Source organism: Macaca nemestrina, chromosome 12 (genome assembly GCF_043159975.1).
Source record: "Macaca nemestrina isolate mMacNem1 chromosome 12, mMacNem.hap1, whole genome shotgun sequence".
NCBI lineage: Eukaryota > Metazoa > Chordata > Mammalia > Primates > Cercopithecidae > Macaca > Macaca nemestrina.
This window is the reverse complement of record NC_092136.1, coordinates 102,134,246-102,160,214: the sequence shown is the minus strand read 5'-3', so window position 1 is coordinate 102,160,214 and position 25,969 is coordinate 102,134,246. Positions and strand designations below refer to the sequence as shown.

Sequence of the window (25,969 nt, the reverse complement as noted above, 5' to 3'; positions counted from 1 at the left end):
ATGTTAAAAGCATAAATAATTTTGCTGGATATCGCCAAATTTGCACCACCGCCCCACCCCAGGAGTTGTACTTTGATGTATCCTCACTAGTAATGTAAGAGAGTGCTTTTTCTGCCCCCAAAGCCTTGCCAATTTTGGGTTTCTGCCAATCTGAAAGATGAGTAGTATCTCAGTATGATTTTTATTTTTGCTATGTCTTATTATACAATCTATACACGAAGGGTAAGAAATCTGTATCTGTGATGTAAGTCACAAACAATTTTCCTCAGTTTATCATCTTTTTTTCTTGTTTTTCCTAAGAACTTGGTCTTAGCCCAGCGTGGTGGCTCACGCCTGTAATCCCAGCCCTCTGGGAGGCTGAGGCAGACGGATTACTACAGGTCAGAAGTTCAGATCAGCCTGGCCAAAATGGTGAAACCCCATCTCTACTAAAAATATAAAAATTAGCTGGGCATGGTGGCAGACACCTATAATCCCAGCTACTCCGGAGGCTGAGGCAGGATAATCACTTGAACCAGGGAGGTGGAGGTTGCAGTGTGCTGAGAGCGCACCACTGCACTCCAGCCTGGGCGACAAGTGCAAGACTCTGTCTTACAATTAAAAAAAAAAAAAAAAAAAGCTTATTTAGTCAAATTTATCAATCTTTTTAAAAATCTGAATTATGTTTTCTCACTTTCAAACTAAAGAGAAATTCACCCATTTTAATTAAAAAACTAAAGTTCTCATTTACTTGGCAACTCAATCTGATCCACTGCAATTTATTCTGGTGTATGGCGGGAATGGATCTAATTTCATCTTCTTCCATATGGCTAACCATTAGTCCCAACACCACTTGTGTTACAGTGTATCTTTCCACTCATCTTCTTTATCATAGACTAAATTTTGACATTTTGTTATTTCCAGACTTTTTATTTTGTTTATTAATCTAACTAGTCTTATACTAGTACCACAGTACTGCCTTTATGTTTATACTATATAAACATGTAAGTTATATATATGTATATAAACATATACATTATTTAGTATGTACAATATATACAAGAGTACAACCTTAGTAATATGTTTAATAGCTGGTAGGGCAAGACATGTTTTTTGAAACTAACTTTTTTACTATGAGTTTAAATTTAATTGCATTGAGGTTTAAAAAACATAGGCTATATAATATTGATTCTAGACAATTTGTGACTCTGTGACTTGACATGTGGTCAATCCTTGTAAATGTTTGTCCTAGGCCAGGGCCAGGTCAGCTGCACGCCTGACTTTTCCCATTGACCTGTTTTGTGTGTCCTCTTCCTTATTAACACTTTTATTAACAGTTCTTCTCAGGAGCCAAATGGCCCCTAAACCTGGCAGGCCTCTAGCACTACCCACAATGCTTTATGTGGTTTTATTTTCTGCCCTATATATTTTTTTTTATTCATACTCTAGTTGTGTCTTTTTGGTTATCTTGTTTTAATATTTTGTCTGGAAGAGAGAAAGGATGTCAAAACACGACATATGGCTCCAGCTTGTTCAAAGCCTTATTAATCGCATATGGAAAAAAAATCATACTTATTAACTCAGGAAGACTTAGGAAATGGCTTTATAAGAAAGTAAATGGCTAAAAATTTCATCCTTATAAGTTAGTTTAGTATTTTACAGGGCAATGGATAGGAAAAAAGCCAACAATTTTTGGGACCTAAGATTTGCCAGGCATCAACAACCTCATTTAATAAAATTGCTCTTTTGTTACCAACATATTTACATAATTGACAGGTATCATAGCATATATAAAAAAACATAGCCTTTAGAGTCAAATGAACTTGGATTAGAGTTGGGCATACTAATTCAGTAATTCACTTAATCCTCGGTTTCCTCATCTGTACCAAGGATACTGACATCTCCATTTGAGTTATTATGAGGACTGATTATTCTATCACACACCTGGAATAGTGGGTGCTCCATAAACCTTAGTCTCCTCTCTTCTCCAGAACTTCTTTCAAGACTCTGACTCCTACAGACTAATTCCATATTTTGATGATTCCTATACCTCTCTCCTCCTCCTCCACAAACACGCATAGACATATACATACATTCTCTTTCTCCCTCCTATTTTATCATACCATTTACTGTTTCCAAATATTCCTATGATTCACAAAGACATGCATGTTTATCTTTCCTACAAGGTCTAAATAGAAAAAAGATGGGTAGTGGAGATTGAGCTAAGGGCATAAGGGGATCCTTCTCTTTTGGTGAAACATCTTCTTGGTGTTTCAATATAACACTCAACATATTTCCACACAGATACATTTTAAAAGTGTGCTGTGCCAGGTTTTATAGCATGAGTTAAATATGAATTGGGCAACTGAAGTGCGATTCATCACATACAATGAATATATTATAAATTGAGGCCCAAGGCAAACAACTACTGGGGAAAAATGTTTTTGGTTCCAAGCAATAAAAAAGCAAAACCCCAAAAACCTGCTATAAAATAGCCCATCAGTAAGCTGAGGAGTGTTGGAATTATAAAACTATTGATTTCAAAGCAGATTCTAGAGCTAAACATTGTTAAATACTTCATCTATTAAGAAACATTTGGATAAGCTTTTGAGCTTTCCACACTATATTTTCATTACGTAACATAACATTATTTATGAAATAACATACATTCTTGGTTAAAAAAAAAAAAACTGAATAGTAATAAAATTGCACAAAGATAAAGTGGTAAATAGCCTTTGCTTCTCACCAGTTTCCCAGAATTAGATACCATAAGCAGTAATCATTAATGACAATAGCCAATGCTGATGGCAAACTGAATTGGTTGGTAAGGTCTTTTTCAAATCTAAGCTTATCTGACTATTCAAAACCATGGAACAGGAAAAATAGGATATCAAAAGATGAGGGAAGAACCAGTCCACAGAATTAAACAGAAACTTGCACAAAATTATGTAAGAGAAATACTCTGATGACTATTGTCAGCACTTTTGGCTGTGTTTACCTAAATGTTGTTACCTATGGATACCAGCAGCACTACAAGGTTTCCATATAAAGAACTCACTTAAATGACCAATTCAAACAACCTTGTTTATCTACTGAAGCTGGGATTTATTCCTCTCCAGAAGCATCCTGTTCTTTACCTTCTGAGTATCTTAAGCCTTTCAACAAAGCACAGAGCGGTGCACCCACATGGGGTGCAGCAGAGACCTCACAAGCAGGCAAGAAACAAAACCGGCTTTGTTTCCTGGGGAAAGGGGGCAGGGCAGCAAGAAAAGAAAAGAATAGCATTACCAACTTCTTCCTCTGGCTATCAACTATTGAAATCCCAATGTTTCCAGTTTTAAAAAAATTTCTAAAAGGTAAAAACAAAACAAAAACTCCACAAAATGTCAGAATTTTAAAAATTGTAATATGCTATGTTTTAAAATTTATAGTCTGTGCTTCTTGCACTACGAATAGTAACTGTTTTCAAGTTTTGCTTAACAAATCAGCCCCGACAGCTTTATGGTAGAAAACCAATGACTGAGCAATTACTGAAAAATAAGGGACTACTTTCTCAAAAATAAATGAAAGGGGTCATCACCATAGGTTTTTTCTCCAAGTTTCATTCTAAACATGTGAATTTCCAAACTTCAAACAATTTTTAGATTTACATGATTTGTAACCTCTAAACTTGGATTGTAACAATGTACTACAGATTTGTTAGTCATAAACTTTCGAATAATAAATTTAATTCTAGTAATCTTATTGGGTATACATTTAAAATAAGAAACAATTCTTAAACTATTAAAACATTATATCAAATCTCCCACAACAAAAGCTTTTGTCTAGTATTTTTTTCAAATCTCAGACACTGCATATTTCCGTATTAGCACAGCTATATTAATTTGTTCAAAACATTTAGAAACAAAATTTGGGTTTTCCTCATACCTATGAGTATACTCAAAACTACAAAACAGTAGACTTGTTAAAAGAAATTAAGGTTCTTCTAAAAACACAAACCAATAGGCCATCTGTGGGTCTTAAAGCAATAAAAACAAAACACAAAACACCTATTCCTGGCTCTTAGCGTTTACTGCATGACCTAAAGGAACTGAATCATCTACAGAGAGTTGCTATAAAGTGGCATAATCTACTTAAACATAAATACTTAAAACATAATCTACTTAAACATAAAATGTAGTTTTTCAGTAAAATATTGCTTACTTAATTCACACTGAAAAGCTGTCTTTTACAAAAAAAGGAAAAGACGGGAGACCTAACCTAATGACTGAATACATCTTTTTATGATCAATATACAAAAGATATTTCCCAACTAAGCTATATACCTAAATGACATCATGCCTAGAAATAATTTTTTCTCTTTACTGAGATAATTCACCCTTGTTACATGTACTGTCTGGTAGTCCTTACATATTCACAGAATTGTACACCCATTGCCACTAATTTCAGAACATTTTCATCACTTCAAAAAAAAAAGTCACAAAAACAAAAACAAACCAAAAAACCCTATATCCATTAGCAGTTCACTACCTACTGCCCTTCCCTGCAGTCCCTGGCAACCACTAATCTACTTCTGCCTCTATGAATTTTCCCATTCTGGACATTTCTAAAAATGGAATTAAGCAATATATGGCCTTTTGGGCCTCGCTAGTCTCATTTATAATGTTTTCAAGGTTTAGCCATGTTTTAGTATGTATCAAGCACTGCATTCCCTTTAATTGCCAAATAATATTCCATTACATGAATATACCACATTTTGTTAGTCCATTCATCAACTAATGGGCATTTGCGTTATTTTCACTTTCTGGCTATTTATTATAAAATAATACTGCTGTAAACCCGGATACAGGTTTTTGTGTAGACATATGTTCCCAATTCTTTAGCCTCTGTACCGAGGAATGGAATTGCTCGATCATATGGGAATGTTATAGTTAATGTTCTGAGGAACTGCCAGCCTATTTTCCAAAGTGGTTACATCATTTTTCAATCCCAACAGCAATGTATGAGGATTCCAATTTCTCCACATTCTGGCCAACATTTGTTATCTTTTCCAAAAAACTTTAGCCGTCGTAATGGGAGTTAAGTGTTATCTCATTGTGGTTTTAGTTTGCATTTCTCTAATGATCAATATGTGGGGACAGTTCACCTGCTCTAACATCCTACTCTAGGTTTTGTCACAGGCCAAGTAACCTCTCCATCCCACACTCTGCACTTCTTTCCCCACTTCTGGTACCAATTTACTCTATTAGTTTGTTCTAGTTTGCTGTTAATAAAAACATACCCAAGACTGGGTAATTTACAAAGAAAAGAGGTTTAATAGATTCACAGTTCAGCATGGGGAGGTCTCAGAAACTTAGATCATTGCAAAAGGGGAAGCAAACATGTCCTCCTTCACATGGCAGCAGGAGAGAGAAGAATAAGTGCTCAGCGAAGGGGGAAGCCCCTTATAAAACCATAACATCTTGTAACAACTCACTCACTATCTGAGATGAGAACAGGATGGGCGAAACTGCCCCCCCATGATTCAATTATCTCCACCTGGTCCCTCCCACAGCACGTGGGGATAATGGGAACTACAATTCAAGATGAGATTTGGGTGGGGACACAGCCAAACCATTTCCCCAGTACCAACTCCCAGCCTCCCCAAACTGGATTAAAGTTTTCACATCTTTAGCTGTTCAAAAATACTGTTAACAAGTATCAATACTTTCATCAATTCAACTTCCCCCTCCTTCAAACATAAAAATTCATTATAATGTTATTTTTCAAACAATACAATCATGAATGCAGCTAAAGAAAACAAAAAGAAATCCAGCAGAACATTTTCTCCTCATCACCTCATCAAGCAGTTTAGGGCAGGACACAGCGTTTGGTAAATGAGGTGAGGCAGAAAAGGGAGAATGTGTTCTCATTAGCTTTCAGCTCTCTCTGTCCCCAGAACACAACTAGACATTTCCCCCCACTACAAAAACAAAGTTTAAGGTCTAGTTAGGAAAGAAAGTTCAGATAATGAGACTGTAGAGAAGCAGCCAGACATGGTGACTTGCACCTGTAATACCAGCTACTCGGGAGGCGGAGGCAGGAGGATTTCTTCAGGACAGGAGTTCAAGACCAGATTGAGCAACACAGAGACACACCGTCTCTAAAAAACTAAAAATTAAAAAAATAAAGAGAAGGGGCATTATCTTTTAAAATACACTTGTCACTATGAATTCATGTTAGATTAATGAATAAACAGTTCAATTATAACACTTTATTTCTAATTTTATTTATTACTAGTAAAGCTCTTTCACAGAGGGGAATTTGTAATGTAGAAGTGATGCATACCTCAGAGTTTTTACTGAAAAGCACAAAAACTGCTCTGAAATTTGACTGGCAGCTTCCTATGTGCCTTTTTGCAAAACCCCCCTTGACCACCCAGGTGCAAGCAGGTTCCCACCACCCTAGTTCCTGTCACCCCACGTTGTTTAGCACCCTTTACCGTACTTAACACATTTGTAATGATTTATTTACTTGTTTAGTAGCATGTTCCTCCCCACCCATGGCTAGCATAGTGCCTGGCACGTAAATGGCACCCAAACTTTTGTAGCATAAATAAATCCTAAAATAGTTTCTCTCCCTAGTTAGGAGGATGCTATTAGTAATGCACAGGAGAATCTCCAAGCTGAAGCCAGTCCAGAACGAGTTCTAAAATGACCTTAGCAACTAGGGTAGCAGAACAAAATGAGTATAAAACAAAACAAAACAGAATCTGAACCACTCTCCTTCTAAATCACTCCAATTACTTTTCAACAGAAATTTGACCTTTCCAATAATTCTATAATCTCTTTTTTTTCTTCTATCTGAATCTTTGGGTTGGTACAAAAAGGAGCAAGCAACACCAAATGCCTCTTCTTTTCTGGCATATAAGATGCTTGCTGTTAATACAGAGTTACTACAACTATAACTTAAAAAAGTTTTCTTTTTTTTTTTTTTTTTTTTTTTTTTTTTTTGAGACGGAGTCTCGCTCTGTCGCCCAGGCTGGGGTGCAGTGGCCGGATCTCAGCTCACTGCAAGCTCCGCCTCCCGGGTTTAGCCATTCTCCTGCCTCAGCCTCCCGAGTAGCTGGGACTACAGGCGCCCACCACTTCGCCCGGCTAGTTTTTTGTATTTTTTAGTAGAGACGGGGTTTCACCGTGTTAGCCAGGATGGTCTCGATCTCCTGACCTCGTGATTCGCCCGTCTCGGCCTCCCAAAGTGCTAGGATTACAGGCTTGAGCCACCGCGCCCGGCCTAAAAAACAGTTTTCTTTTAAAAAATATGTAAGGGGTTGGACACGGTGGCTCGCGCCTGTAATCCCAGCACTTCGGGAGGCAGAGGTGGGCGGATCACAAGGTCAGGAGATCGAGACCATCCTCGCTAAAACCCCATCTCTACTAAAAATACAAAAAATTAGCCGGGTGTGGTGGCGGGTGCCTGTAGTCCCAGCTACTCGGGAGGCTGAGGCAGGAGAACGGCATGAACTCGGGAGGCAGAGGTTTGCAGTGAGCCAAGATTGCGTCACTGCACTCCAGCCTGGACAACAGAGCGAGACTCTGTTTCAAAAAAAAAAAAAAAAAAACTATGTAAGGTTTTTTGAGTGTGTTTGATAGGGACTTTAATAACACGAATAAGGCACTAGTTTAAACTATCATCTCAGTGACGCTGGTGGTCTTCAACTTTCATGTTTAAAAAAATCCAGTATGAACAATGTACTCATTTTGTAAACAAAGACAAAAACGTTTCTTCATTGTATAATTAACTAATGGCATCAATGAAATATTAATCAAGTAGAAACTACCTATTAGTTTATCCTCCTTAACACATGTCTACTCAGCCTTGGTTAGTACAGGAGAGATTGCTTACCGTAATTGATAAACTATTTTGGCATTATCTTACTGGATCTTTTCCCTAGCTAACCAAAGTATTTATTTTTAGATAAAAAATAAAACATTTTGAAAAGGAACAGCGAAATTTTACAAAACATACTTGAGACATACTGGACAGACGAATACACACCTAAAGTTGTTTACTTTTTAGAATATATCCTATTGAATTTAACATAAAATTTTAAAACAAAACTGCAGAGCTCAAGTGTGCAACTAATTTTGAAATATATTCTACAATCTTTTGTATTAAAGCATTCATTTCAGCAAATGCTTGCTTTTGAAGGAAAAAGGAAATGTAGTGAGGGCAATAATTAGTAACAATCTCTATTAGTATGTCTTTAATCAGGTTTTGCTAAGCACATGGCCTGGAACTAGGCTTCAAATCTGCTTACATTAGACTTTCTGTCATGGCAACTTTATGGGAGTTTTAAACTTTGGAAACAAAGTGTACCAACAAGGCATCATCTTTAAGGCAATAAAGCTGAACTTTGCTAACATGAACATGTTTAAACTCCCATATGCTTCCAAGAGTTTGAGAGTGTGGACAAAGCTTAACTATTCAGCTCAGCACTTCCCACACCCCCCATCAGATTTGTTTGCCTGGACATACTCAACCATGTGATAAGGCTTATCTTTAGATTAAAGGTTGGAAGATTTCCCTGTCTCCTCTTCAAAAGTAATTCCACACTGTGACCAGAGGACCAAAGTTAAACTTAAATGGTGCAATAAATAGTTCAAAAGTATCTCTGAAACCTCAATGCACTCAAATCAAAAAGGCTATTGAGAAGTAACCTTAAGCAAGGGTCCAAAGCGGTTTCTGAGCATATTGCATTCTGTTAAAAACTGGAAATATTCTTAAAAGCATCCAGTCTAATCCAGTCACATTTTACAGATGAGTCAAAATAAGTCAAGAGAATTTAGGTATCTTTCTGATCCAGTTGGTTACATTGTGATAGCAGAACTTGGGTCTCTTGATTTCCAACTGAGAAGGTAACTTTTTCTACATCCCAATTTAATTCAGTTGAATCAAGTACATTGTTGTAACTACCATGTGGAAAAGAGATGCTAGCCTCTACTGCAGATGGAAAAAAGATTTCTGGAGGGCACTGAAAATGACAGGTCAGAGCAATGCCATAACTATTTTTCTCACAGGATAATGTACATACGAAACACTACAGAATATAACACTTAAAGAAGCACTAGCAAAATGCAGGACATCCAGAGGAAGTGAGTAAACTGATAAAGAACAGAGAACTCTGAACACATGAAAAACCAGAAAAACCACAGTTAGAAGACAACACTGCTGGGATTAGAGCTGTATTCACACATGTGAAAGGAAGTAAATTTTTGGGTAATCAAGAAACATAAACTTTGTGGTCATTAGAATTTTCCTTAAGTAGAATGGGCTACACCATAATGAAGTAAACTAGTAAAAGGAAAGGTCAAAGCTGAGATTGGTGAGGCATGAATTGGGTAAATAATTCAACCAGATGCCTTTCAAGTCTGTTCCAATCAGAGATTTTAAATTCTCTTATGTAATTAGAAACTTGGCCAGGCCCAGTGGCTCACGCCTGTAACTCCAGCACTTTGGGAGGTACAGGCAGGCGGACTGCTTGAGCCCCAGGGGTTTGAGACCAGCCTGGGCAACATGACAAAACCCCATCTCTATTAAAAATACAAAAAAAATTAGCAGGACATGGTGGGACATGCCTGTAGTCCCAGCTACACAGGAAGCTGAGGTAGGAGGCTTGTTTGAGCCCAGGAATTGAGGCTGCAGTGAACTGAGATTGAGCCATGCTGCAGTCCAGCCTGGGCAATGAAAGTGAGACCCTGTCTCCAAGAAAGAAAGAAAGACAGAATAAAGAAAGAAAAGAAAAACTCATTATCTTTGGGTAATTTATTCAAGATGAGTCACAATACAAGAAGCAAGTGCATTACCCACTATTTTTCTCCCTCTCAAATTTTCATGTATCAGCATTAGTAGGTATTTCTGAAAGATTAACTGCATTCAATCTAAATTTCTTATAAATTCTAGGTATCAAAAGATAAATTCAAATTTCAGTTTTGTCACTTAACTATATAACCTTGGGTATAATCTCCCTGGATCTCAGAGGAGCTCAGACTTTAGACAATATTCCCTAACTCTCCTAGCATTAAAAAAAAAAACAAAACAGTGTTGGTGGTCCGAGGAATCACAATGGCTGTGTGGATGTTCTGCAGTGCTCAGAAGAGTAGCATTCTCCCCACTGAAATAACGATTAGAGGAATCATTACGAGGGCCAAATTTTGTGAGTTTTATCGGTTTATATATATATATTTTTGAGATGGAGTCTCGCTCTGTTGCCCAGGCTGGAGTGCAGTGGTGCAAGATCTTGGCTCACTGCAACCTCTGCCTCCCAGACTCAAGCGATTCTCCTGCCTCAGCCTCCTGAGTAGTTGGGACTACAGGCACGTGCCACCAGCCCACTAATTTCTGTATTTTTAGTAGAGACGGGGTTTCACCATGTTGGCCAGGATGGTCTTGATCTCCTAACCTTATGATCCATCTGCCTCAGCTTTTGAGATGGAGTTTCACTCTGTCTCCCAGGCTAGAGCGCAGTGCACTATCTTAGCTCACTGCCGGGTTCAAGCGATTTTCAGTGTCTCAGCCTCCCAAGCAGCTGGGACTATAGGCGTGTGCCACCACGCTTGGCTAATTTTTGCACTTTTAGTAGAGATAGGGTTTCACCATGTTGGCCAGGCTGGTCGCGAACTCCTTACCTAAAGTGATCTGCCCGCCACGGCCTCCCAAAGTGGTGGGATTACAGGCGTGAGCCACTGCCTCCGGCCTGTTACTAATTTTTATGTTTGTTCTTAATTTTTTGAGACAGCATCTCACTCTGGTGGCCAAGCTGGAGTAGAGTAGCACAATATCCACTCACTGCAACCTCTGCCTCCTGGATTCAAGTGATTCTCATGCCTCAGCCTCCTGAGTAGCTGGGGCTACAAGTGTGCCCCACCACTCCCAGCTATTTTTTTCTATTTTTAGTAGAGATGGGGTTTCACTATGTTGGCCAGGCTGGTCTGGAACTCCAGGCCTCAAGTGATCCATCCACCTTGGCCTCCCAAAGTGCTGGGATTACAGGCATGAGCCACCGCACCTGGCCATCTGTTAATAATTTTTAGTTAGCAATAGCTCTTTTTACCTAAAACACACATCTTTTCCTCTGTACGCTAAGTAATTAATAGAGTCCGTAACCAAATACTGACAGCCCAGGATAACCAGGAAAGACTTAAAAGAGCTGATAAGGGGGAAAAAAGCCCCAAACCTCAAAACAAAACAAAACAAAAAACAAAAACACCTTATTTTTAGCATATGGCTATCAAGAGACTTGCTTTGATAAAATTGAAATAATTAGATGCTGACATTCTCTTTACTCAAGACTCCATTAATGAAGTTACAAATTTGGTTTCTAGAGACTTCAGTAGATTTCCCTCAACACTAATAGGATGGATTCTTAGTTATTGAGTTGGTTGCTAGGTGTATTTTCATCAAAAGGAAAATATTATTTTTAACAACAGAAATATTCAGCTTAAAAAAGAAAAAATGTTAATGAATGTCTCACAATTTTTATAGATATTTAATTATTAATGCCAAATACTTAACTCCGATGAGAAAAATGTGAACAACTTTCGGCTTTAGTCTTAGTTTAATAAACTGCATATAGGTATTTGTATTTTACTTATCCTTTTTATTTATTTCAAGACATTATATTAACACATACACATACGTGTATGCATATGCACAGATAGCAAGTTTTGGGAAACTGAAACAAAGGACCCAAAAGCAACATATGAGGCTTAATACCGCTGACATTTCTACACATAGAATTTCTGTGCATAGAACTGTAGTTAGGAATTAAATATTCTGTTTTTGTCACTCTAGACTGTTTATCACTTGCTTTAAAATTCAAAGGTATAATTTTTCCCCGCAAATCTCTGCCTCCAATATTTTCCCCAAATCTCTGGCTCCAATATTTTGTTTACACCAAATATATTTATCCCAGTGGTGCCATCAGTACTTATTTTCTAAAACACAGATTGGTAACAATATTTTAATACATCTTTTTATAATATAAACAATAGGGAAAATAACATTACATAAAAGATAGTTTATCAACTGTTAGTGTTTTAAAGATCTTTTTTCATTCTGAACAGCAATTATAATTTCATTGTGATTTCATTAGGCCTTTTACTGGAAAATGTCCATGATTACATTATATAAAATAGCAGATCTACAACATACAAGGTGATGTTTAAACCTGATGTTTGCCAGTACAAAATCTCCAGGAAAAAAAATCATCTCCTATGTGTTTATATGAAATAATTTAACGGCTTGCATAATACTCAAGGATCCATTTTCTTGAACAAAGAGTAAAAACATTCCTAATATGACTCAAAAAAAACAAAGCCCTATTTTTCTTAAAACTCAACAAACATCAGTGCATCCTTATTGCCATTTGATGTCACTTCATGATTTACTATAAATTACTAATGAATTTTCTAAAATTAAAATATTAAATAGCTTTTAAATGTTAAAGAAAATGAATCATATAAAAAACCCAATCTACAACAGATTACTCTTTGATTCCCTAAAATTACATAGATAACTTATTAATTTCATGTGAGATGTGAAGGACTGACACTATAAATATAGTCATGTGTCACTTAACCAGGATACGCTTTATGAAATGGATCATGAGGCAATTCTGTCATTGTGCAAACATCTTAGAGAGTACTGACACAAACCTAGATGGTAGAGTCTACTGCATGCCTAGGCTGTAAGGTATAGCCTATTGCCCCTAAGCTATAAAACTGTACAGCCTGCTACTGTGCTCAACACTGTAGGCAACCGTAGCACAACGGTAAGTATTTGTGTATCTAAACATAAAAAAGGTACAGTAAAAACACAGGATTAGAATCATATAGGACCACGATTATATATGTGGTCTGCCACTCACTGAAACGTTATTATGCAGCACAGGAAGTGTAATTACTAAATACGGTTAATCTTAAAGCAAATCACTGTATTCTAAATATAATTAACCTGGAAGCATCTGATAAATAAAAATATAAAACGGGTTGATGTTTGAAGGAGGTAAGATTAAGCTTCTCTAGGGGCTTAGCTCCCATTCTAAGATGCCAAAAGACACACATCTACTTGATTTAAGTTAAGAATTGACAAATATTTCAACACAGATTTGAAGAATACAGAAAAGCAAACTCCACAACCATGAAAGCAATATCCTACACCATTTGTTTGTGTTTGCATGGCTCAAAGGGTCAGAAATAAGTGGATAGTTTATATATCTTTGGCAGAGATAAAACATAATCCACTATGCAGAACTTTTGATTTCAAGGAAAACTTCAAATCCAGCAGCTAACAGCTTGTCTCTATTTGCTGTCACTCTAGATCAGAGAAACCCACACGTTTTCTTCTTTCCTGCCCCCCTTCAGTTACACTTGAGCTCTCTGAGTGAAAAGGTCTGGAACAGATTAAAAGTCGGGCCACAAAATAAAAAGCTTTGGCATATTGTCAAGGCTGTCTGGAATACACACACGGTGGGCCCAAAAAGGGAAGCTAAATGCAGTAAGAGAATTTTATGAAAGTTTTTCTGGGCACATCTCATTGTACGCCTATGTGTACATAACATGCTGGAGGGGTGGGAGTGTTTTTTTTTTAAGTACCTCCTCCTCTTAAAACAAAAGACCAAGCTGTGTGTGTAATCAATAGATCTACTTAAGCTTACAGAAAAGTTGTTTTATTTCACTGTTCTAACGGAAAAATTTTTTTTCTTTAAAAAGCTTTGTTCTAATTCCTCATCTCTGCAGTTGGTAAAGCGTTCGTCATCATCTTTCATAACCTTATGTCAGGGAAAAAATTCTGCAACACCATTCTTTAGAATTTCCAAAATGTGGAGAAACTGAATTCATTTCATTAGAGATAATTTAAGGAAACATGGCTGTTATTGTTTCAGTCCATACAAATGGCCGTATTTATTAAATTCTCTATCTTACTTGGTTTCCTGTTCCAACCACAAGGGCTAATTCAAATAGTAAAAAGAAACTGCAGTTGCAAATTATTAACATACTGCATTACTTTTTTAACACCCAAACAGGTCTCAAAGCTTAAAAGGCTAGTATTTAAGCCAAAACGGTTATCTGTCAAAAAGGCATCACTGCCCTGACCCTACGATTGACTTAGCTTGAATGGGGGGTTCAGTCAGTTTGGGGCAAACTTGAATTTTTTTTTTTAAAGGTATATATAAGACAAAAAAATAACTGCTCATAATGTTCCTGATGGGGAAGCTATTTTATCCAACCAACTCCAGATAGAGTTTTTTTCTTTCCGCCCGCCGCCGGGTTGTGTTTTGATGGCATTCACAGAGTTAACTCCTCTTTCCCATAAGGGCCCCGCAGTTGGTGTTAGGTCAAACCCTGTAAAGCTTCAAAGGTTCCGAGTCCCCTCAGTCTGACCTATTCAGTGATCTGCACATTGTTTTCATTTAGCTGCATCTAGTCCAAGATGAAGCTTCAAAACCACAATTATCTGCTCTTTTTTAGATGCATATTCCACGGCCTTGGAAAAATATCTCAAAAACCCAAAAGAAGAACTGAAAACACTTTAACACACACACACACACACACACTCTCTCTCTTTTTAAAAAAGCACTGAAGAACTGGTATACTCTTATAAAAATGTACACATTTGGAAGGGGAGGGGTTCCTTTGTGCAAATGTGATTTATTAATCTGGAGGGGACTATGGCTTTTTGTTTTCTGAATGAAGGAAAAAAGAACATTTATTTTTTGAGAGAGACAGAAGAGGGGGCAAAATGCTTTCACTGGGCCATTTCTGGGGTGCCATTTTCCCCCTTAGGATGGGAAACACTGTAACACCCAGGCATGGGATGGTACTCATCACTCTCAGAAGCTAAGCACAAGCAGACATCAGGTCACTGACAAAAGCTGGTATTCCTGGTCTGAGGTGCTGCATGACAGCCTGATTATTACTGCAGCTAAAAAAAATCATTTTAAATATGATCACTGTGTTTCTCCCATAATGTGAAAGGAACAAGTGATTTCTGGTTAGTTGGCCATTACGACATTCCCCAATCCCAACCTGAGGAGCCCCAAAAATCTGATTAAGATCTAAACTTCTCAAGTTTCCAATGAGAAGGATAAAAACTCTACTGGTAAACGTTGGGTGGGCAGGGTCATTTTTTAATACTATAAAGCAATGCAATTGTATTTAAATGTGCTTTCCCAAGTATATATACAAAAAAAAAATTAGTAACCAAAAGCATCTAAAAAGGTTTTGAGATGAACCTTTACCAAAACGAGGGTCAAGCCTTGGGTCTAGCCAAGAGGTGGTCTTGTTCTTATGGTTTATATAGTAAATTTCTCCATCCTGAGTCATGGCTTGTTCCCATCCATCAGGAAGAGGACCTATAATACAGAAAAAAAAAAAAAAATCACGGTTTTTATTTGGTGTACCTAAAAAAAGTGGGAGGGGGTACTAATTTAAAAAGAAAACACATCTTAACATAAAACAATTCATTGAAACATATTTAAGGCTGTGTTCAGAGAAGAAAGGTAAACCTATATACCTGCTTCTTCTCCACTAAAAAGAAACCACCAAATAATAAAATGAACATTCCTCAACACAGAGATGAAGAAAAAAAAATTTTCTCCAAAAAATCCTTTTGGAAGTCATGGCCCAAATAATTATTATTACTGTTAACCCAGGACACGGAAGAGTTTGCAGCTCAGAAACTACCACCCAATCCAATCAGTTCTGTGACAATACCTTCCTAGGAACGCCAAGGTTCATTAATAAGAAATATATGCAAGTATTTTTAGAACATCAAAAATCTCATAAACATTCTATTTAATATAAAGCACACTTTAGCTAAGACAGCCAAGCTCCATTTATTTCCATGTTTTATGTGACTGGCTGACACCAAGAACACTTTAAGACAGAAAACTACAGTCCAAACAAAGCTTATTGTTAAGCAGACCAGAAATTGCTAACGGGTGGGGGTTGCAGTTTGAAGTCTAAGCTTGTTGGAGGATTGTGAGGAGGCAAGATAAGTGCTAAAGTTGTTGGAAGGCAAACATTAAGGAATCATCAGTTGAGAGACAGGACTAAAGAATACAGTTAACTCTAAAAGGACTTTCCTATCTTTATGGGAATAGACAAGTTAAGACAATTGCTCTTGGAAGGTAACAGCAATGAAAAGAGAGGCCCAGAATAAATTACTAAAGTATTCAAACATAATATCTCCTTATTTCCCTGTCCCTCCCAACTCCCCCAGTTCCCATTTCCAAAAGGTATCAAAAGAGGCAGGGCAGGAGATACAAACTGGGATAGTCAGTACATGGCTAAAATTTTTTCTTCTGTGGACTAACACGAGTTGAATACTTATCTTGTGCTAGTCACTGTTCTTATATATTATGTACATTAATTCATTTAATCCTTACAGTAACAAATGACATAAGAAGTACTACTACTTATTCTAATGAGGAAATTGAGGCACAAAGGGCCAGGTTGATTAGTCTGGTACAAGATCACAAAGCTAGTTAGTATCAGGAAGGATAAACCCAGGCAGTGTGATTCCTAACCCACTGACTGCTCTTCACAACTATACTTCTTTTCATTCATCTCCCACAGATGACCAGAGCCTAAGTATGCCTCCTATGCACAAACAGAACAATTCCCTTCTTCCTGTATTGGCAGTCCACACCAGTCTCGTGGGTGATGTTGAGTAAGTAACTTTGGTTAAACTGACCACTCACACAAGGCCCATGGGACCCAAAATCCTAATTTTAGGCCAGTTTCGTTTGTATTAGGAACAGATCAATCTGCAGCTGCATTTTCAAAGGTCTACTTTGATGGGGTAAAATCCTGTTAGGAAATGCAGACGTGTGGAATTAGTTTTCTCTTTGCCTAGAATCCTTAAAAGGAAGGCTCTCCTTCAGTCCTGGATGTGTAGTATACACTGCTAACCAAGTCCAGAGGTAGAATTTGCTGTACACATCCCAAGTTTACTAGAGGGTGAATGACAAGCAAACCTGTTTAACACATGTATATCAAACCTTTTCCCACCAGTTTTCACTGTCATTTTGCGCTCTATTTTCTTCCCAGAAAGACAGAACTCCAAAACTGAATATTAATGGTTTGCTACTATCTTTAACTGTAAAATGGCTGAATTATAAAATGCTTTTGCAAAACAACTAACTGTATTTCAAATTTTTAGGTACTGAAAATACCATGTGACTGTATCTGGTGATGAACAAGTCAACAGCAGTCACCGAATGCCTTTGGGAGCCTCAACTCAACAACCCCCAAAAGATCTCATCATAGCTTTCAAACCTGCTTGAATATATGGATTTCCTATGTGTGGTTTAAACACACACACACAAACACACACATACAGACACACACACACACCAGCATTATTCTCCACCTTAGCTGTCTGAATGAGAGCCACAAGAGATATCTTGGATACAAACCAACCTTCCCTACCTGCTCCACTCACTTCATTTTGTAAATTCCACTTATATTCTCTGTGATGGGTCTGTCCCAGTCCATCTCAGAGACCTCAGCCATCAATACTTACCAGCTCTCTTTTTTGACCACTTCCTCAGTAACTGGATTCTCATCTCTTCTCATTCCAGGGTCCTCTATCAAACAGTCACCAGGGGTTTCTCTTCTTAAAATATTTTCGAATCAAATTTTTATACATGTCATTCATTCTGACTAAAACACATTCCCATTGCTCTCTATCAAGAGGAAAATGCCTAAATTCTTTACTAGCTGGACTCACTTCTGAAGTCTTCTTCAGATACCCAGTTTTCCCACCAACTTTCCACAAAATCATGCCATCTTCTTGTATATGCCGCTCCCATTATCACACGTACTCTGTACCTCCTAAACTCTTAGTCATCCTGCAAGAGAGAGCTCAGATGTCACTTCTTTAATTCAGCCTTTCCGGCTGATGAAGCCGGATTACCTCAGACAGAAATTACTTTCCTCTTCTATTCTCCATGACCACTTAACAGGTAGAGTTGTAATTACTTGTTGACATGTATTCTCCTGGCAATGTTCAAGTCATTCATCTTTACAAGCTTGTAGGCTAATACCTGAATAGCTGCTCAATAAATGTTTGATGGAAGAATGAATGTCCTGCCTTTTAAGTAATACTTTGAACTTTCTGTAAGCTTAAAATCATGTAGAATATATACTATTTGCAATTAACATTTATACCAACATATATATACCAAATATAAAATAATGCTTTATATTCATTTTATCTTTCATTTAGTACTCTCTGGGTAAAAATATAATGTTATGTGGAAAGAAATGGCCCAAAATAGGATACTTTCTTTATACTGAAAGAAAGCTGCTCACCAAAGGCAAGCAATAGACTAGAAAAGATCACCTTTATGTAACTTTTCACCACATTATCTTTGTTATAGAATTAAGATAGAGAAAACTGAAAAGAAACAAATCTTCCAGTGTTAATGAAACAATACAGATCCAGGCTTTATTCACAAAAAAATAATTTTTGGTCAAGTGGTCCTTAGAAGAAATTCAGTGACTTGATTCTTAATGCAGGATTCCAAGTCATTCTCCTAAACCAAGCTAACTGTTGAATAACCATGAAAAGGAGAGAAAGCAAAAAGTGGTATGTTTTCTGAAAGTGAAACAAGTCACACTTAGTGAAAATGTGTTTCAATCACCTGTTTGGGCTAGGGTTAGGATGCAGTAAGGTTAAGTCCAAGGGGCGAAATGTAGGATTCCCACAAAAATAAATGCAAGAGGAGACCACAGGGGCTTGATCGAAATAAATTTAGGATGCCTTTATGTTCAATTTATATTCTGATTGTAATGTGCTATAAATATTCATCAGAATCACCTGGGGCGGTTGTTAACACACATGTTGCTGAGCCCTACCCCTATACTTTCTGATTCAGCAGGCCAGGGGCTGGGCCTGAAAATTCCCACGTGATGCTGATGCTGGTCTAAGGAACACACTTTGAGAACCACTGATTTAAAACCACCACTTAAGGCCGGGCACGGTGGCTCATGCCTGTAATCCCAGCACTTTGGGAGGCCAAGGCAGGGGATCACGAGGTCAGGAGTCTGAGACCAGCCTGACCAACATGGTGAAACCCCGTCTCTACTAAAAAATATAAAACAATTAGCTGGGTGTGGTGGTAAGGGCCTGTAATCCCAGCTACTCAGGAGACTGAGACAGGAGAATCACTTGAATCTGGGAGGTGGAGGTTTCAGTAAGCTGAGATCGCGCCACTGCACCCTATCCAGTCTGGGCGACAGGGTGAGACTCTGTCTCAAAAAACAACAACAAAAACAAACAAACAAAACACAACCACTTAGAATTCTTCAGCTAGTACAGAAGTATTTCTTATTATCTGAGTTATACACAACCACGTCTATTCATTTTAGGCAGTTTGGAGACAAATCTATGAAGCCCTGCAGGTCTGGGAATAGTACACAGCCACATCTGCTAGGAATAGGCAAATCTACCATGACAAAACAGGCACCAAAAGGGCAGTACTTTTTTTTTTTTTTTTAATTCCCATGGGAGTTATTATTATTTTACTTTTTTTGAGACAGGGTCTCATTGTCACCCAGGCTGGAGTGCAGTGGTGCCAACCCGGCTCACTGCAGCCTCGAACTCCTGGGCTCAAGCGACCTCCTGCCTCAGCTTCCTGGGGAGTTAGGACTACAGGTGCACACCACCACACTCAGCTATTTTTTAAATTTTTCTGTAGAGATGTGGTCTCATTATATTGCCCAGGCTGGTCTCGAACTCCTGAGCTCAAGAGATCCTCCCACCTCGACCTCCCAAAGTGGTGGGATTACAGGTGCGAGCTACCATGCCTGGCCGAGAATTACTACTGGGCATTTAGCTTCAAACAATTTTTAGTTGAGAACTTTTCACTTCCTCAACACAGATGAAGAGTTCTTTCTCTGTGCTAGTAAAAAATTTTGTTTATATCTATGTCATAGCATTTATCATTCAGTATTTTCATTATGCATGTTTTCTCCCTGGCTAGACTGTGAAATTCCTGAACACAGGAGTATATATTTTGCATTTTCCATTTTTGTCCAGCATAAGACCTACTAATTAGAAATAGATTAGGAGGCTGAGGCGGGAGGATCATGAGGTTAGGAGTTCAAGACCAGCCTGCCAACATGGTGACATGGTGACACCCCATCTCTACTAAAACTGCAAAATCAGCCGGGTGTGGTGGCGCACACCTGTAGTTTCAGCTACTCGGGAGGCTGAGGCAAGAGAATATCTTGTACCCGGGAGGTGGAAGTTGCAGTGAGCTGAGATTGTGCCACTGCACTCCAGTCTGGGCAACGGATCCAAGACTCCATCTCAAAAAGAAAAAAAAAAATAGAATAAACGTTGGCTGAAATGAATGTAATCAAAATGAAATTCAATTAAAATCCTTTGTTTATGCTTGTAAAACAAAATACTCTGTTTCATTCTTTCTACGTAAGCTCAATTTCTACATTATTTTAATGTGTCATGTGAACTGAAGGGACAGGGATATAGCGAATACTTCTATTCAACAAGTATTTATTGAGTTCCTACTATATTCAGGCCCTGGAGATGCAGCAATAAAAAACATAGCCCCTATCTGATGGAATTTATGTTCTAGACAGAAGACAGTACAATGCCGGCTAATGAAAAGGGCAGCAAAAATAAAGCAGCATGCATGAAAGAAAGAAAAATGAAAAATGGGAAAGAAAAAGAAAAATGGGAAACAGATTTTTAGAAAAGCAGATCAAAAGAAGGGCAGGAAGTGACCTGTAAGCTTTGACCTAAATGCATTCCTAGCCAAACATGTGACATTCTGGGCATGGGCATTCCAGGCAGGGGAAAGCATGAAGAGGCTACTACGTGTGGATGGGGCAGAATAAACAGTTCACTTTGTTTTTAGGGTTAAGAATCTACCAGAAAAACTTTCATCATTTCAACCAGTAAAGGGTCAAATAGGTAATACTTAAAGGGGATTACCATTACTGAACAGTAATTCCAATCCCCCAAACTCATGACAACCTCTACACTGGTCAGAATGGGTAATACACATTTTCACCCCAATTAACTTTTACACACTCGAAAGCTGGGCCCTTAGACACGAAAAATATGTGGAAGCTTTAAGGCTGGGCTATCATGCCTGACCACCACACCAAAGCCTTCTTTAGAAGGAAAGATTAAAAGTAGGCCCTATAGCAAAAAGGAAGAGAGAAACAGGCCAGCATTTTAATGAGACGTAAAGAGGGTGATATAGTTTGGATGTCTGTCCCCTCCAAAATTTCATAGTGAAATGGGATTCCCAAAGTTGGAGGTGGGGCCTGGTGAGGGGTGGGGTCCCTCATGAATGGCTTCCCACCATCCCCTTGGTCATAAATGAGTTCTCATTCAGTTCACCTGAGATCTGGTTGTTTAAAAGCCTGGGACTTCTCTCGCTCACTTTCTTGCACCCTCTCTCTCACTGTGTATCACACTGGTTCCCACTTGCCTTTTGCTAGGATTGTAAGCTTCCTGAGGTCCTCACCAGAAGCAGACGCTGGCACCATGCTTCCTATACAGCCTGTAGAACTATGAGCTAAATTAAACCTCTTTTCTTTATAAATTACTCAGTTTCAGTTATTCCTTCATAGCTACACAAAACTAGATTGACACAGGGTGAGAAATTTGAATCAGGATAAGCAAAAACAGAGTAGTAGGCAATATATAAAATAATTCATAAATCAGAATTACTTAAACTTGAAGGAAGCAAGTTTTTATGTAAGATTTACTACTAGTATTACTTGATTGACAACTTAGCTACTACAGCAAAAACCAACTCCCTGTGATATTTTAAAAACAAATACTCCATGTCATAATACTGAAGGTGACTCACCATCAACTTCCTGTTCTTGCCTAAGGACCTTCTTGCATTAGTAATGACTAACTAAAACCATCTGCCATGTCTATTCAAACAGGAAAGTCTTGATTAACTACACCACGAGTTAGACGACCAACCTTCCCTTGTCACCTGACCCACAATTTGGGAATAAAGAAGTCACCCAGGACACTGAAGTTTATACTAAACACACCCTGATGAGTGGTACAAAGTACAGGATTATCAAGTAGTTTCCTTAAAAAGTAACAAGTGTAGCTGGAAAAGTAGATTCAATGACCTTTTAAAAGAACTCAATTCTAACACTTTGCCTGATGCTTGTTTTGAAAGTCTGATCTCATGTATTTATGATTCACAAACTGTTCTTACTATATACAAGGCACTTTTCCTAACTTCTTTGCAAGCAAATATTAACTCACTTAACAACCCTATGATGGAGGTACTATTATTACACCCACTCTACAGATGAGGAATCTAAGGCAAAGAAAAGTTAGCTTGTACAGGATCATTCAGCCCAACTGGTAAGTGGCAGAGTGAGATTCAAACCTTGATAGTTGGGCTCTCCAGAAACCATGCTCTTGCATACTGTGCCACAAGTATGACAAACAGTAATCACATGCTGTGTTTTTTTTTAATCCTCTTTTCTTGGAATTTTCATGAAATCCCATGGCTTGTCATATTCATGTAAATGACTTCCATATCTTTAATGCCTCTCGCAGGGTCAATATTAGTTTTTCTCTTCCAACTGGACATCTGACACCTCACATGTATTCCTATATTTTGAGTGGGGTTTACTTTAAAATGTCATTTCCATTTGTCCCTCAAATAAAACTTTCACATAATTTTTTTTTTTTTTTGAGACTGAGTTTCACTCTGTCGCCGGGCTAGAGTGCCATGGCACAATCTTGGTTCACTGCAACCTCTGCCTGCTGGGTTCAAGCGATTCTCCTGCCTCAGCCTCCCGAGTAGCTGGGACTACAGGTGCCTAACACCACGGCTGGTTAATTTTTATATTTTTAGTAAAGATAGGGTTTCACCGTGTTGGCCAGGCTGGTCTCGATTTCTTGACCTTGAAATTTTCACATTTCCATGACGAAGTTTTAGCAGTAACTTCCAAATTGGTCTTATTCAACTCAACATTAAACTCTGTGTATACCACAGCCACATGATCATCTTACCTCACCTCCTCTAAGGAGGAAGTCCTCTGACTCAAGGCTCAGCTCCCTAAAGGAAAATTTGCAAATTTTTAGCAGGTTATCCTCTACAGTCAGGCATTATATAGCACTGCTTCAGTACTGAAAGCATCCAACATGCCAGGCTCTATCTATTCCTCCACAATCATTTCACATCCCTCCTCATTCAATCTTCTTTCAGTTCCTCAAACATCTCCTCTCCCACCTCCAGGACCTTCACAAGTGCAGCTGCTCCCTTCAGGAACTCTTCTCTCCACCTTTGTTGCTTAGCTAACTCCCTCTCATCCCTTCCCACTCTGAATGTCACTTCTTCCTAATAACTTGTCTACATACAGTTTCTTCTCCTACTTCATCAGTTGTTTTCTCTCTGGTAAGATGATTCTATCACTTTAGTAATTCATTCAGTCTTCCAAGTCGCATGGCTTGTTCACTCCCGTCTTTCCAGTACCTAGCAGTGCCATGCACTTTCCACCTCCATACATTCTCAGTATGTCCACCCCAAAGCCTGTGTCTTCCTAGCCTCCACTGTTTTCAACCCACTGAAATTCTACTCACTCTCTTTTTGAGACAGTCTTACTCTGTTGCCCAGGCTGGAGTGCAACGGCGTGATCTCAGCTCAATGCAACCTCCGCCTCCTGGGTTCAAGTGATTCTCCTGCCTCAGCCTCCTGAGTAGCTGGGATTATAGGCATGCACCACCACGTCCGGCTAACTTTTGTTATTTTTAGTAGAGATGGGGTTTCACCATGTTGGCCAGGCTGTTCTCAAACTCCTGACCTCGTGATCCGCCCACATCGGCCTCCAAAAGTGCTGGGATTACAGGTGTGAGCCACTGTGCCCGACCCAATTCTACTCTATTCTTATGCCGTATCTTTGTGAAGCTTTTCTCCAATTCGTCCCACTAGTAAAACTCTTCCCCACCTATAAATTGAAATTGCACCTGTTCTGATTTCTTGAATACAGTACGTACTGTCTTGTGTTCATCACTCTTCTACACTGAGTTTAACTATAAGCTACGTGGAATTATGAGAAGAAAAACTTATCACTCTGCCCTAGAATATCAGGAAAAAGTTCTCCATTTTTTATGAGTGGGAATGTACAATTCTGCAAGGTTGCTCAGGACAAAGATAGCAACATTGATTAGAAACTACTGCCTTGTTAGTAGTTTGTGATACTTTGGTCTGCAATTTGTGCCAACTTTTGGTTTTCAAAATAAATAGGAACTAAAATGTATCACCTCTGATTCTTTAGTTTTCTTTACAAAGGAGTCTTCCATAAACATAAATATCTGAAATTCATGTTTGATGATATATGCCGTAAACAATCCCTAATCAAGTTCTGCCCACACTACTAAGATTTTTAGGCAGACGCAATGGAAAAAGTCATATACAAATTTGCTGCATAATGACATTTCAGTCAATGATGGATCACATGTAGAATGGTGATCCCAGAAACTTATAATAGAGCTGAAAAATTCCTGTCACCTAGAGACTTCATGGCTGTCATAAGGTAATGTCATAGTGCATTACCTCTTCTATGTTTAGACATATTTAGATACACATATACTTACCATTGTGTTACAATTGCCTACAGTTTTCAGTATGGTAACATGCTGTCCAGGTTTGTAGCCTAGGAGCAATAAGCTATATCATAGAGTCTAGGTGTGTATAACAGGCTATACCACCTAGGTTTGTGTAAGCATACTCTATGATGTTTATACAATGATAACATCACCCAGCAACCCATTTCTCAGAACTTACCCCAGTCATTAAGCAACACATGACTGTATTATTATCACTAACTTATTTTGTAGCTTCGATAAGCTGAATATGGGAAAATAAACACATTCACTGAAGAAAAGGCAGTCTACACATCAAGTTTTGGTGAAAGAAGTAAGTTTTTTTTGAGACAAGGTCTCGCTCTGTCACCCAGGCTGGAGTGCAGTGGCGCGACCTCGGCTCACTGCAGCCTCCACCTCCCAGGTTCAAGCAATTCTCCCACCTCAGCCTCCCAAGTAGCCGGGGATTACAGGGGTGTACCACCATGCCCAGCAAATTTTTGTATTTTTAGTAGAGACAGGGTTTCACTATGTTGGTCAGGCTGGTCTCAAACTCCTGACCTCGGGTGATTCACCCGCCTTGGCCTCCCAAACTAACGATACTATAAACATACTGATGAAAATAAGCTTTGGCAAACAAATATAAGAGTGTGGTGGCTAACCCATCCTGCCCACCCTGTCCTGAGTTCAGGTTCACCTGTGTCCTATAGGTAACTAGAAGATTCTTCTGCCAAACTACTAGAACACGCTGATGAATCCAAGCCCCTTCTGGATTACAATGGGCAGTGTGGTAGAATAAGATGAAACTCTGGACCATACATATGAAGGCTTAGATTGGAATTCTGGCACTACTACTTACCTGCATTCTAGCACCAGCATACTGGTGCCCCAACCACTATATTTATGTCCCCTTTATAGCAGATGCCTCTCTGATATTAAAAGTGGAAGAAAGAAAAATAGGCAAGTTATGGTCAGAGTTATGGACTGGGGATGGAGGGAGATGATAGCTTAGATTACCTTCTCCAGTGCGGGCCTCTGTAATTGTCGTCTTTTGAGCAGAGATCTGAATGAACTGAGAGTGAGAGCCATGTGAATATCTGGGGAAAGGGGAGAATGTTCTACACCCCAATCATTAGACTGCATCCTTCTGTTCTCAACAGACTCTAAGCTCTCGAAGTAGAGACACTGACTTTTTTGTCTTTGTATCCCTAGGACTTAGCACTGCTTTCAAATACAACCAAAGTTTGCTAAGCTGGCATGATTAAGAGCCTATCTGTGGGAAAGTATGATTGGTCTTTGTCAAGTTGCAATCTCTCAGAAACTTAGTTTGTGACTTTATAAATAA

At 38.5% G+C, this 25,969-nt stretch overlaps 1 protein-coding gene across 12 annotated transcripts in view; it reads right to left on the bottom strand.

The window, feature by feature from the left end:
* LOC105493722 (Yes1 associated transcriptional regulator) overlaps positions 1–25,969 on the bottom strand; it is a 125,014-nt gene that overhangs the window by 32,420 nt on the left and 66,625 nt on the right. For 4 of the 12 annotated variants that reach the window (XM_011761584.3, XM_011761589.3, XM_011761586.3 and 1 more), the window contains exon 4: positions 15,254–15,373. The exons of 4 other annotated variants lie outside the window; for them this stretch is intronic. In XM_011761584.3, coding sequence (XP_011759886.1) covers positions 15,254–15,373 — 120 coding nt within the window. The remainder of the gene's footprint in view (positions 1–15,253; positions 15,374–25,969) is intronic. 4 more of the 12 variants (XM_011761585.3, XM_011761590.3, XM_011761588.3 and 1 more) reach the window with 1 other exon arrangement.